Source organism: Pezoporus wallicus, unplaced genomic scaffold (assembly GCF_028554395.1).
Source record: "Pezoporus wallicus isolate ANWC-B61680 ecotype Strahan unplaced genomic scaffold, APGP_CSIRO_Pwel_v1 contig_9584, whole genome shotgun sequence".
Taxonomy (NCBI): domain Eukaryota; kingdom Metazoa; phylum Chordata; class Aves; order Psittaciformes; family Psittacidae; genus Pezoporus; species Pezoporus wallicus.
Window position 1 is genome coordinate 340,174 of NW_026640928.1, and position 13,069 is coordinate 353,242.

Genomic DNA, 13,069 nt, shown 5'->3' on the forward strand with positions numbered 1-13,069 from the left:
CATGGGGCATTCTAAAAGCACTTGCAACTGGTGCATTTTTCCCCAACACCAGTTCATAAAGCTTAGTTTTATTATGAAGTGGAGTTTATTACAACATAAAGGAACAGTATTTAAACAGTTACTTTAATGGAATATTTTACAAATCAATTCATAGAGAGAAAAGCAAACACAATGATGTTTCAAAGTTATTACCAAGAAGCTACATTGTTTAAGCTGTTAGTGAGTAAGGGTAGGACTGTAAACTAGCAATCAAGTATTGGAACTTGCAGTTCAGAATGAGATGGTAAAAATACCAGACAAGCCAAAGCATGTTTAAGATTTTTTGTACTCGATTCTTTCTACTTTCACATCATCTCCAATTAATTGATAGACATACGTAACTACCGTGGAAGCTTGGATATCCATCAGCACAAATGAAGGAATGATGTTGCTGGAAAGAAAGGGAAAAATTCATATTAGTTGTGAGTATATAATCACCTCAGCAGTGTTTCACTGCTACTATCAACCCTTCCTCTCCCCAACATTTAGAATGCCAACATTAATCTTCATAATAAGTTTTCTAGTTATTCCCACAGATCATTCCCATACTTCACTTACTTCTCTAAGGCATGATAGGCTCCTGTAGCTGATCCCGGATTGATATAGAACTTGTTTTCATGTTCAAATGCCTCAAATTTGTGTGTGTGTCCTGAAATGAGGATGTCCACATCAAATTGCCTTTGTAGCAGTGCCAGGCTGGCCATGTCACCCCAGGGAATAACCTGATGGCCATGAATCAGCCCAATTTTGAACTGTCCAACAGTTACAACTTTCTGTTCAGGATAATTCAGGTTCTAAAAAAGAAACCAACCACAGATTAGATGTACAGATTTATGCTTTAAAAACAATTCTACGCAACACGAAGGAGAGAGGGGGGAAAGCTTCTTAGAAGCTTTCATAGAAGCATATCATAGAATCCCAGACTGGTTTGGGTTGGAAGGGACCTTAATGCTGCCATGGGCAGGGACACCTTCTACTAGACCAGACTGCTTCAGGCCCCAGCTTCTCTGGGCAGCCTGTGCCAGTGCTTATGAAAATAGTCAACATAAGTGGCCCTACTGCTACAAAGCTGCTTTTATGAACACTGGAGAATGTGGCAAGATGCAAGGAACTTTAAGGTCTGATAGCACCACCCAACCTCAGTTTGCCCACTTTTACTTGAATTACAAATAACCCTTGATGTAGATGAACAAAGCCAATATTATTATCAAGAGAGGACAATACCTCATCAAAGTCCCCTCTGACAACATGAACGTCCCCAGCCAGGGTCTTGAGGTAGTCATAAGTGTCCTTGGTGCAGAGGTTTCCCGTGCAGAGGATGTGTTGGATCTTCCCTGGAACCAGCAGCTTTTTGAACTTGGCTGGGAGGCTGTTGCATCGATGTGGAATGTGAAGATCTCCCAGCACTAACACTAACTTAGGTGTCACAACAGGAAAGAAAGGTTGTTACAAAATGCTTATTAAGACAAGAACCACAGGCAAACAGAAAGCTTTGCAATGTGCTCTTCAGTTTTCTAACTTGGCATTTTGATGTCTACTAAAGTAAGTCTGAAATGGTGATGGAATATTGTTATATTGAGGGAAAACGGGGCCCTTACTACCACAGGACATTACCCAGAGGGGCCTTACCAAAACAACAGCCTACAGCATCTCCATTTATTTTGTTGCTGAAAGCCATTGCAAGGTGTAACAACAGAAACGTTACTACTTGATGTATTTTACATAAATTTAGGAACTACCATCAGCTATCCCTAGCACATGTTCTCAAGCACAGACCTAGCTAGACTGTAGCCAACTGCCCTTAAAACTCAAACCCAATTTCTTTCTAATTTGTTTTCTTATCCAAAGAAAAAAAATAAGAAGGCAAATAAAAAGCACTGAAAGTTTGCAATGTGTGTTAATAGCTGACCAGAATAAAAAGCTTGTTCAGAGCCCTTACTGAGGAACCACTGAACAACAGAGTAAGACTAACAGATTGAAGAACAATAAACAAAATAAACCAGGGCACTGCAGACAAGATAAGGCAGACTATTACACATCCTGCACACAGTGCTGCTGTTACCGGTTCTAGATACTCATAGTTGCAGTACAACAGCTGTAAGGAGAATACAAATTTAATGGGGCTTCAAAATTAAGGATTCAGCTGAAGTAGGACCATAGTTTAACAGCACAGGCTTTAAATGTGCAAATAATTAATGCAAGCAACGGCAATAAATTAATTATGCAAAAAGGGCATGGAAAGCTCCATAAAGCATGGGACGTGACACCACTATGCTGCAAAAACACTGGATCTACAGAGTCATCCCTGTTAACTTGATGAATAGCTCCATAATAAAAAGTTTATCTTCCAACTGTAACACTTTGTTAGTAACAGTACCTAAAATGACAGCCATCAAATGCACTTGTAAAAGACGCAGCACATATATATATATAAACAGCAGTAACTATGCTAATAATCTTTTTTAATATTTATTTTTGATAGTTTTAGGCTATGCAGCTGTCTTACAGGCGTCAAAAAAAGGCAAAACTCGGGTGAGTTTTGGTTTTATTGGGGCATTTCTGTGCCATCATCAAAACCATGCATCTTTGGTGAACAGATGGATTAAAGTACTGGTAAAGCAATACAAGAGGCTTTGAACCTATGAGTTGCCAATTTAAAACTAACCCAGGAGAGGGGGGAAAAAAGACATTTTTGATGGTTTTTCAAGAGTTGCCAGTGAAAAATACCCCTCCTAGCATCAGTCTATATGCTGGTATAGTTGAATGCAAGTAGAAAATGTGTAATAAGTGATTTTGATTATTAAAGTAGCCATAGATTCTCTTACTAATGCTTAAGCAACCTGGACACACAATGCCAGTTATGTATTTAATGTTTAATAGAATTACCCTGCCACTCAAATCGCACAACCCCACTAAAGTCAGCAGCGCGCGTGCATTCAACAAAGGCTGCTTCCTTTGCTGACAAAGCAGCCGACCCCATATTCTCCCTGAAATCACATCTGAGCACCCATTAATTACAGAAAAACTTGGCAAGCTACAGTAACAAAACCTAATTAAAAGTACTGAAGTGTGTTTAATAGTCACAGCACCATGAAATAGTTATGCCATCTGGCTTCTACTAGGCATTTAGGTGCAATCATGAGCATGGTTTGAACAGCAGCTCCTAATTCACGTGTCCCATCTGACATCTGTATCATCTAGTAACATTGACAAGCCCTTACCACCAGTGTTAGCAACAGCCAAGAGGAGTAAACTTACTCTGTGCCCAGCCTTATTGGAATGGAGAAGTTGATTGCAGACAGGGGGGGGAAATGAAAAACAGGGTGAACCATGATCAATGTTAAAACAAAAGAAAGCAACAGAAAAGAAAATACAGCCGAATGAACAGGCAAATAATAATTAATGAATTGTTGATGTTATGAAAGAAGCGTTAAAAAAATAATTAAATTAAACGAAATTAAAACTCAGCTCCTGCGCGCAGCCCCGGCCGCCACAGCCCCTCCGCACGGCCCCTCCTCAGCGCTCCCCGCCCGCCCTCCATCTACCTCAGCTCGGCACGAGGGGGGGGTTTGGGGCGGACACCGACAGAAAGCATTCCCCGACCGCGCGTTCCCCACACCCCGCAGGAAGCGAACCCGGGGCCCTCCGGCGCCACGGGGCGAGGAAGACCCCGGAGCCGGGGCCCAGCCCGGCCCGGCCCCGCCGCTCACCATCCTGCCCGGCGCCGCGCTCCTCACAGCGCCCGCTGCGCCCGCTCCCGGAAGCCAGGCCGGCGCCGAGCACCCGCTACGGCGCCTCCGAAGGGCCAAACGCAGACCAAAACGCGTTTCTCCGCAGCCGCCTTCCGGCTACATCCGGGTCTCTGAGGAACGCCCCTCAGCGGGGAGTTTCCCGCCCTTTCCGCAGCCGTCGTGTGAGGGAAGGGGCGGCCATGAAGTGTGTCATTGGCGGGGCGCACCTCAGAGGTACCCAGCTCCGATCTGAGGGGTTTGTGTGGGGGAAACGGGCGCCCCAGAGCGGGGCTGCCGCAGGGCCGTGCGGCAAAGCGGGCTTCAAGGTGTTTGTGCTGAAAAGGGAAAGGAAAGGGTGACGTTTTCCACCCTGCCATTGGTTTCCATTGAAATGCATAAAACGTTTGTGATGTTTCCTCTTCAGTTAGTCTGGAGAAGATGCAGTATAACTTTGGGTTTTCACATTGCGTTGTTTTCTTTTCCTGCCAGTGTTCGGGAGAGCAATTCACGCCATAGCACGTATCAGCGATGAGTTTTGGTTTGACCCCTTAGAGAAAGGTGTAAGTGGATTTGATTTATTGTAGTTTAAAAGCCTCTGTCGGAAGCACAATATTTACCTTGTTGGATAATGCATTGTTTTCCTGCAGGTACCCTCCCATCTGAGCCCCTCCACTTTCAATATGGACAAACGCCATATTGTCTGTAATTGTAATTACACAGATTGCATCATGGAAGAGCCATTCCCACTCTGCCCCTGCTGTTCCATTCTTTGTTACCTGAGCTTGTCCAGGACATCTGGATTAATACCATGGGTCAAAAGGTTCCTGTGCTGTACCCCATCAGAAGCTGCCTCTAAACAACATGTTTTGTACCAGGATGACTCAACAGGAAGCGTGCATCCATTAATGTGCCTCTGATTAATCAGAAGCCATTTCCAGCAATATTAGGGTTTTCTCTAGGGGGTTCTTAGTTAAAAGTGATCTTGACTTGCTGGGAGGGTGAGGATTGGAGATAATTCCCTTTTAGACCTTTATAAACTCTTTATATAATAGTGTAAACTCTTTATATAAGAGGTTTTGGGGTGCTACTGGTGTCTTTGCTCATTTGTATGTGTTGTGTGGATGGGCATAGAGCAAGATTGTTCTAGAATAAACTCCAATCCTTCACATGCTTCAGACTGAGCTCCAAGTGTTTTGGTAACTCACCAAAGGTCAGGGCCACTTAAATGTCCATAGACTGGATTCCTCTGCCTGTATTATACCAGTAATGATACAGGTGATAAGTTTGAACTATGACTCTATCTGTAATGCACAGGGGAAGTTTAGATTGGATATGAGGAGGAAATTCTTTCCTGTTAGGGTGGTGAGGCACTGGAATGGGTTGCTCAGGGAGGTTGTGAATGTTCCATCCCTGGCAGTGTTCAGGGTTGGACGAAGCCTTGGTTGAGATGCTTTAGTGTGAGGTGTCCCTGCCCATGGCAGGGGGGTTGGAACTGGATGATCTTAAGGTCCTTTCCATTCTATGATTCTATGAGTACTGAGATTTAAAAGCTCTAATGGTTCCTGTATGGTACCAAATGGTACCTGTATGGTACAGTGTAAATAGTTTTGAGTTAATAAATGTTCATTAATAAATTATTTTACTTCCGTTATCAGCTTGCCTTGAGATCAGTGAATTCTTCAAGGTCAGCATATGCATACGTGTTCTTCTCATCTATGTTTTTTCAACACTACTGCTGGGCAGCTGTGCCTCAGCCACATCAGAAGGAAAAGCAGTTATCCCCCCCGTGTAAATTGATAATCAAGGTACATTTGAATGGATTTTTCAATGCACAGCTTTGTAAGCAGCAAATTAGCCCAATTTCCAAATGAAATTATAGAGGGAGGCTCCTAGAGGTATGTGGATGGCTCTGAACTCAAAACACTTCTGAGCAGCTCTGCAAAAGGGTGTTAGTATATAATTATGTTTGGAAGTTGTACCTCCTCAGTTGTGCCCTGTGGTTCCCGAAGTCTGAGCCAGCTTAATCTCAGGATAAAGGAATACCACATTTCTGCCTCTCTGTGGTTCTCCTTCACAACCAGTATGAGCCAGAGAGCTTTGACCAGTTCTTTAGCAAACAGCTCTATTGGCCATATATTGGAATAGTGGGTGAGGATGGCAAGGATTAGTATCTGCTTACAAAGCAGTTTGGGGAAGCTATAAAAGCAGGAACTTGATATAAATCATACAAAAGTAGGGGAAATATTGCTTAGTGAATAACCTCTGTGCTAATTTGTTTGTTTTCTTTACAGTCAGTTCTTCCTGTATTTAGATGTGTAAATATGCTGGAAAGGAATGTAGAGAAATGCAGCATTTATACAGATATTAATGATCATCACATAACTTTTCAGCTCCTCTGCAAACATGGTAGGTTACACATCTTCACATGAGCAGCAGCAGTTTAAAACAGCAGGGCAGCACAATATTGAGTGTAATTAGGAGCTGAATGTTCTTGATGGAACATTATGCCAACCACTTCCAGCCTCTTCACATCATTATTTATACTTATCTGCATTACCTTATTAAAATGAAGTTAAAATAGGCTTTATCAGACAAACAGTCTTCAGCTCAGTAGTTAATGCCTGCTGTATATTAATTGCCAGCCAACTGCCTACAACATTTAGAATGAGGCTGGAGTAAACTCTTAAAAACATATTGTGGAAAAGGAGGGAAATCCTGGTTTGGTAGAGGATTTACGGGGTCTTTTCACTTCTAACAGTTATTTAGCACTAGGTCTGACATCCTCAGTCCAGCAGAACACCACGTGTACTTTGTAAAACTCATAAAGAACCATCATCTATCAACACAGCTTGCTGATGTGATAGCTTGTGATACCACTGTGTGATAGGCAGTGGTTTACATCATTAAAAATCCATCTTGTGTTACTAATAATGAGAGAACACATTGAATTAGGGAAGGATCATTAAGCTCTCTTAGCTCATGCTTATCTAGAAATACACAGAGATCTGATTCTGTCACCATTTATATTGTACCAGTTAAACACTGAAGCCTTTCCCCACTCCCTGCATTTGTTGCACTTGTTGCTCTTTGCTTGCATCTTGTGAATTCTTAAAAAAACATCAGAACCTTGCAGGGCATAACTAATAAGATGAAGGAAGTCTCCCATGGCAGGTGAATGCAGTTTTCTATTTGTTAGTGAGTTATTTCCACACAGCTAGAGTAAGTGTAGTTATTTTCTCTATTGAGATATCCTAAAAGGACAGTTAATACTGAATAAGCCAGTTAAAATGACAGACCAGCACTGATTTTGTTCATACCCTTTATACTCAGGGGTTGTGAAAACATACAACCTGACATTTCAAGAATGCGATCCGCTGCAGGCTGTTTTTGCAAAGCACATGTGTCCCAACGTACTCAAACTGCACTCCAGGTAATGAATACAAAAATGTTATCTTTCTGGAACGCAGAATCTTACAGGAGATGATACTGGTGCCATAGTCAGTGACAGAATCAAAGTCTGATTGGGGACAGCCAAAAATGGCAAATTCCTAAACCCTGTACCTTAGTGCTTGATTTTTCACATTGCAGCTTAAGAAATGGGGCTCATTCTGCTATTAATCCCACTCAGTCTAACCTTGAGAAGTGTGTAATGTCTGCTTTGAATTCATACCTTTAAGCTACTTCCACCTATGACAACTAAAGCAGAGCTGGAATGTTATAGGTAAAGAATCCAGTGATAAAAGTACAATTTCTTCAGTGCAATAAGGCAAAGTTCTTGTCACTGCAGGCAAAGGCAAAGAACAGTTCAACTGTACTTTCCCTGAGAGCATTTCTGTCACTGTCAGTGCTTCTGACAGTGTTTTCTTGTCACAAGAGTCAGCTATTAAATGTGTATAAAGACCTCTGTGTATAGATACTATGTATTGTGTTTATAAAAAGATTGTGTAACTGTAAAAAACTAAGCTTTTGAATAAGGAGTATAGGATACTGAGGGTTGCTCAAAATTGTGATATATATAGAGAGAAAGGTATCAGACATATATATATATGTAAGATTGATCTGGCAGCATACACAGACATCAAACAAATCTGCTTTTGTAATGACTGGCTGTATTTTTAGATGTCTTCTGTACCTGTTGGCACATAAATCAATTAAAAAGATGCACACACAGTAGGGGGTGCACATTTCAAAGGCACTTTTGCAACCAGTACTGCCCAGGAACTATTCTAGTTTCTCATGTGAGTAACAAATGCTGGCTGGGAATCTGCGGCAGGTATCTTAACACTGACTGACGTTTTACAGGCTGCTGGCTGATATCATGGTTCACTTCCCGAGCAGTCAAGAAGAAGTAACTTTATCAGTTACACCAATGAAAGTTTGTTTCAAGAGTTACACCGAGGAGGACACTGGTAAGAATATTCAAAATACAAAACAGTATTGGGACTTTAAAACAGGTGACTAAAAGAATAATAACCTGAATGGCTGAATAAGATTTGTAAGAGAGGAAACATACACAGGGAGATTCTAAGTCCTACTTCTGCGCTTTGGTTTTAATATATTTGAGGAAAGTACGTTTTTTAACACCATTTCCTGGTATCTGTGGCAGATACCAGACTGAGCAGCCAATTGAAATAAATTATGCCACTGGCAGTAGGCTTAAGCAGAGTAATTACTGTGCTGCAGGGGCAGAAGCACGGCAGCATACAGGAAAAAGGAGATCATTTTATGTTTTGAAAAAGAACTATTTAAATCTGAATACCACAATTACAGAATTGATTTCATTACAGACTGTATTTTAGTAGAAGGGCAATACAGTGTGTTAGCTGGCCTAACAGTGCAGTGCTGCATGCTGCCATTCTCAGATCTCCAGCTGAGATGAGAACAATCTAAATTCATGGGGTGTGACTCAAGCTAATTTTAAAGATGTAATTGTGTTTCTGAAGTACAGGTTCTTGTATATCATATAATAAAGGGATGCTTCTCATACTTGCTTATGACCAAAGCTGAGGATAATGACCTAGAAAAAGAAGACTGCCTAGAGCAGAGGTGGGGACTGTGCTGGGAACAGGCTAAAGCAGTGGAGAGCAAGAAGGATTAAATGGTGGAAGATGAGTGGAGTTGAAATAGAGAAGAAATTACTGAAAATAAAAGATACTAAAGAGATTACAGTTTGAATGACAAACTTGGTTAGTTTAGAAATATACAGGAGGATTGTAAGAAAAGGTGAAAAATGAGTAGGTAAAAAGGTAATGAGATACCAAAACCCCAAACAATAAAGGAGAAAAAGGAGGCATTTCAAGTATTGTTGCTGTTGTGTAGTATGTAATGCAATACACTGCCTGCAGCACATGTTCTATATGAAACAAACCATGTCCTTTGAACGCATCATCTGGTGCTGGCTTGGGTTTTTCCACATCCAGGTTTAATTTTCACATGCACACATCACACCTCCTGCCCAGACTTGTTCTCATCTGCATGTGGTAGGCTCTGCCTTGCAGAAACTGTTGAATGTGTTACAGTTCCACCCTCTTACTTTCTTTTCATGCACCTAATAACAACTAGGGGCTCACCTAATGATAAGAAGCAACAATTGGCACCTGAAACTGAGGAGCCTGTTTCCTGTTGCCACTTAGTAACAGGAAAAGATTATAATTTAAAACAAAGAACCTAAATCCACGTCCATTGTCCTCCGATGATTGTCAGCAATTATGATTAACCTGTTAAAGTCATGTGGCACTTTGATCTTCCCATCTATGCAGCAATAAGCAGCTGGTAATATTATTTGTGATGAATGCCTATAGACAAAGCAGATCTGTGAGAGCAGCACCAGGTATTGGGTTAGATCACACTGGAACATCAAACAGGTTGTGTCAAAAGCCATTTAAATCTACATAGTATAAGTAAACTGAAGATTTTAATTATGAAATAAATTGAGATGAGGAAAACATTTATTACCGTTAGTCACTAAAAATACAATTACTTGCTCAAATGATGCTGATGTAACAACCTCAGGGATATCCTCAGAGTTTGTTGGGGTCAAACTTGCCTCCTTTCTTGTTACTTTAAACAGATTTCTCAAAGACAATGCTTACTGAAATACAACTGAATCCAGATGAATTTGACTACTTCCAGGTTGGAGTCGATTCTGAAGTGACGTTTTGCCTTAAGGAATTGAGGGTAAAGTAAGAACTTGTTTTGAAAGTAGAACTTTTTCCCATTAATTTGCTTGACTTGACCAGGACAATGCAGGATGGCCCTGGACGGGCTCCATCAGGCCTCCTGACCAGCAGCACTATTGCATCAGCTGGTCAAGGATTAGCTTTAAAATCAGTATCTTCTGGACACTGAGGAGTCCCTCACAGTAGCCTTTGAAAGGCAGCAGAACACTTTTACCACTGTGACTGACCTGGAGAAGCATCATGGCCAGAGAAGTTCTCCATGTGGAAGCTTCTTTGACAAAGCCCCAGGCAGGGATGGCAGCACATGTGTTCTAGAAGCAGTTGACTTTTACCTTTTCTTGCCAGTAAACAACATCTGGGATAAACTAAGATTCTAATATTAAGCTTCAGGTTTTAATGGTGCTTAACCACCCCCCTCTTCTTTCCAGGGACTCCTGGTGTTTTCAGAAGCCACCAGTGTTCCTGTCTCCATCCATTTTGACATCTCTGGAAAGTAGGTTTGGGAACTCACCTGACAAACTGCAGCAGTTACACCTCTACACTCAGATTTTGTTACTCGGTATTTAACTGGAACAATAAACCAGAAAAAGCTCTATTTCTAATCTGCGATACAGGGTTAAATAGCCTGTTATTATGCAGAAAGCACTTAACATAGGCACAGCATTACTAAGCTGCCCGTGCTGACTAATGAGCACCTATATAGAAGTCACCTGCATGCTTCAGGCTCTCCGACTAATCACAGAATTAGACTGGTTTGTGTTGGAAGGGACCTTAAAGCTCATCCAGCTCCAACCCGCTGCCACTAGAGCAGGTTGCTCCAAGCCCCATCCAACTTCATTAAAATATAGAGTGGTGTATTCTACACTGAGAAAATTCATTATACTAGAAAAGGAAACATTCAAATAAACTGAGAACTTGCCTCTACTTCCATAGACCAAGATTCACACAGCTGTTACTGCTGTATGTGCTAACGGTGTGGGTAGGAAAATACCCACATCAAGGCAGAAGTATGCTAATGCAGACAATAGTTTTATTCAATAGTCTAAAGCAACAATAAGTTTTCCGTTTAAAATACAAATTTAACTGTTGCGTATTTAAAACTATAATTTGACTAAGTACAATACTGTACAGTATTGTATAACATCTACTCATTGCTGCATTTAAATCTGCCTCAGGAAGCCGTCTCATATCCTTCAGCAGCAAACATCACATTTTCAGCTTTTCAGAGGCACATTTTGATCCCTATGTGTAGAACTGCACAAACTGTTTTCTCCCACAACACGTGTAATTACACACACTGGTTTACACCTCTGAATGTTTGTTCAGGCCAGTTGCTTTCAGCATTGAAGATCTGGTGCTGGAAGCCAGCTTTATCTTGGCTACCTTGTCTGACGTTGACAAGAAGACTTCCCAGCATCAACCACCCAGCTTTACACCACGGCAGGAAAGGTAACGGTGGGCTTCAGGGGTGGGAGAGGGAGGATGGAAAATTGAAGTTTAAGCGTTCCAGCCAAGCTGGATTTAGGATAAAAAGGAATCAGCTCATTCTTGCAGGGTACTGGCGTCTCTGTTCACAGAACAGTGAACTAGGCAGGTTCAGGAACACCTTAGCAGCATGTGCAGCAATAAAACAGTACAAGAGAGCACACTCTGTACTGGCTTCTGCTTTATCTCCACAGGGCTATTGCAGTAGGAGAGGAAGGGAAGGTACTTGTTGAGAATCCATTCTAAAGCCATAATGATTTCACTATCAGAAAACAGACATTCTAATGGAAACATAAAAGCCAGTTACTGACCTGACCTCCTCTCTCCCATCCAGCCCGGAGACACGTACAGGGAAAGCTGAAAAAGCCTCCATGGATAAAGACAGCAGCACGCAGGCAAATGCTTCCAAAAAGCCACAGAGGAATGGAAACACCCCGAGCACGGAGCCGGCAAAACCTCGGAGTCCTTTGGTGAAACAGAGAAAAGTCATTCCTGGAGCCACAGGGGGAGATGCAACAGGGGTAGGAGGAACAACCACAGCCCATGCAGCACTGGCAGGAGGGGCAACAGAGGCTCACTATGACAAGGTGAGGCAGCCAGTTGTATTTAGGGTGGAACACCTCAGCTGGTGTTCAGGTACACGTAGCCTGGGGGTCACTACGTGTAACTACATTCAATTCTGCCTGTGGCCTTTCAGTGGAAGCAGCTCCCACAGCAGCAGAGCTGACAAAAAACACCTCTGCCACCATGTTTAGTACTGGGAATACTCACAGGTGACAGGTGTGGTTTACATGGAGCCGCTGTAGTAATAAAGATCTTGAAGTAGCAAAAGCTTCAGAAATAATTAACCCCAAATTCAGAGTTTCTGACTTCTGTAATTACTGTATTTTCAGTTTCATTCCCTGTTTTTTGGAGCAGTTTCCTGTAAGGAGAAGGATGCCATCAGTCACACCTTCCATAGCCTAGCGACAGCTAGCGACACTGAAGAGGATTTTGGCAACATGCGGAGCCCCCCAGTCCTCTAGTGCCATAAAGCATCTGAACCTAAAGACTACTGGGGGTTGCCTTGAAAGATAAAAGGTGGGGTAACAGTGGAGCTGTTCCTGGTTTTACAAAGTTTAGCTGCTGTTCTGCCAGTTAAGAGCTTGATGGAAGCTGTGTTCTAAGCTGGTGCAGTGAAGAGCACTTCATGAATACCCGTTTGGAGTCTGGGAAGTGGAAATCCCACTCAGACAACGCCTATGTTTTTGCAAGACAAGGACTCAACTCAGCACCAGCTTATTTATCAGTTCAGGTTAAGAGTTCACTCACTGTTCACATTCACCACCAGCACAGGTCATCCCGCGCCGTTACCTGCTGTCCTGCCCCGTCTGGGGTTCCTTACGTGTTGTGCAAGAACAGCTTCAGCTGTTCAGCGCGTTCCCACTGGAGAACTCTGCCACTTGAGGCCAGGTAAGCTGCTGTTGTAAAGTTGAGTGCTGGAAAAATGAACCCATCCACCCACTCCAGCACAGCCGGGCACACTACTGCTGGGGAACAGCTGGTGCTGGCACAGGGTTGGTGCAGAACCGGCATTTCACTGAGTAACCAACACCAGAGGAATGCATTTGAACAAATAAAGGTGATGTGCAAGAG

At 42.4% G+C, this 13,069-nt stretch overlaps 2 protein-coding genes across 7 annotated transcripts; one reads left to right on the forward strand and one right to left on the reverse strand.

The window, feature by feature from the left end:
* Positions 1-102: 102 nt before the first annotated feature.
* VPS29 (VPS29 retromer complex component) lies at positions 103-3,912 on the reverse strand. 2 transcript variants are annotated; one of them, XM_057421299.1, is made up of 5 exons: positions 3,750-3,912; positions 3,298-3,309; positions 1,264-1,455; positions 598-833; positions 103-430 (listed from the first exon to the last, which is right to left on the reverse strand). In XM_057421299.1, exons 1-5 carry the CDS (start codon positions 3,750-3,752, stop codon positions 313-315), a joined length of 561 nt encoding a protein of 186 aa, XP_057277282.1. In that variant the 5' UTR covers positions 3,753-3,912; the 3' UTR covers positions 103-312. The 2 variants fall into 2 exon arrangements, with proteins under 2 accessions (XP_057277282.1, XP_057277283.1); XM_057421300.1 differs by lacking the exon at positions 3,298-3,309 and having other exon boundaries at positions 3,750-3,909.
* On the forward strand, positions 3,895-12,576 carry RAD9B (RAD9 checkpoint clamp component B). Of its 5 annotated transcripts, XM_057421297.1 has the most exons (11): positions 3,899-4,004; positions 4,260-4,330; positions 5,426-5,575; positions 6,062-6,176; positions 7,101-7,200; positions 8,073-8,179; positions 9,841-9,947; positions 10,378-10,442; positions 11,276-11,398; positions 11,769-12,021; positions 12,328-12,576. In XM_057421297.1, the coding sequence occupies exons 1-11, from the start codon at positions 3,971-3,973 to the stop codon at positions 12,457-12,459; spliced, it is 1,257 nt and encodes a 418-aa protein (XP_057277280.1). In that variant the 5' UTR covers positions 3,899-3,970; the 3' UTR covers positions 12,460-12,576. The 5 variants fall into 5 exon arrangements, with proteins under 5 accessions (XP_057277276.1, XP_057277279.1, XP_057277280.1 ...); XM_057421296.1 differs by lacking the exon at positions 12,328-12,576 and having other exon boundaries at positions 3,898-4,004; positions 9,841-9,952; positions 11,769-11,990; XM_057421294.1 differs by lacking the exon at positions 12,328-12,576 and adding an exon at positions 4,418-4,590 and having other exon boundaries at positions 3,923-4,004; positions 9,841-9,952; positions 11,276-11,806.
* The last annotated feature ends 493 nt before the right edge of the window (positions 12,577-13,069 follow it).

Excerpts from the sequence above, each read along its gene's own strand:
- VPS29 (XM_057421299.1), bottom strand. Across the intron at positions 834-1,263 it reads TCAGAGGGGACTTTGATGAG|AACCTGAATTATCCTGAACA; the intron begins GTATTGTCCTCT and ends TTTCTTTTTTAG. Across the intron at positions 431-597 it reads GCCTATCATGCCTTAGAGAA|CAACATCATTCCTTCATTTG; the intron begins GTAAGTGAAGTA and ends CTTTCTTTCCAG.
- RAD9B (XM_057421297.1), top strand. The coding sequence starts at position 3,971 with ATGAAGTGTGTCATTGGCGGGGCGCACCTCAGAG. Across the intron at positions 5,576-6,061 it reads CGTGTAAATTGATAATCAAG|TCAGTTCTTCCTGTATTTAG; the intron begins GTACATTTGAAT and ends TTTTCTTTACAG. Across the intron at positions 10,443-11,275 it reads CATTTTGACATCTCTGGAAA|GCCAGTTGCTTTCAGCATTG; the intron begins GTAGGTTTGGGA and ends ATGTTTGTTCAG.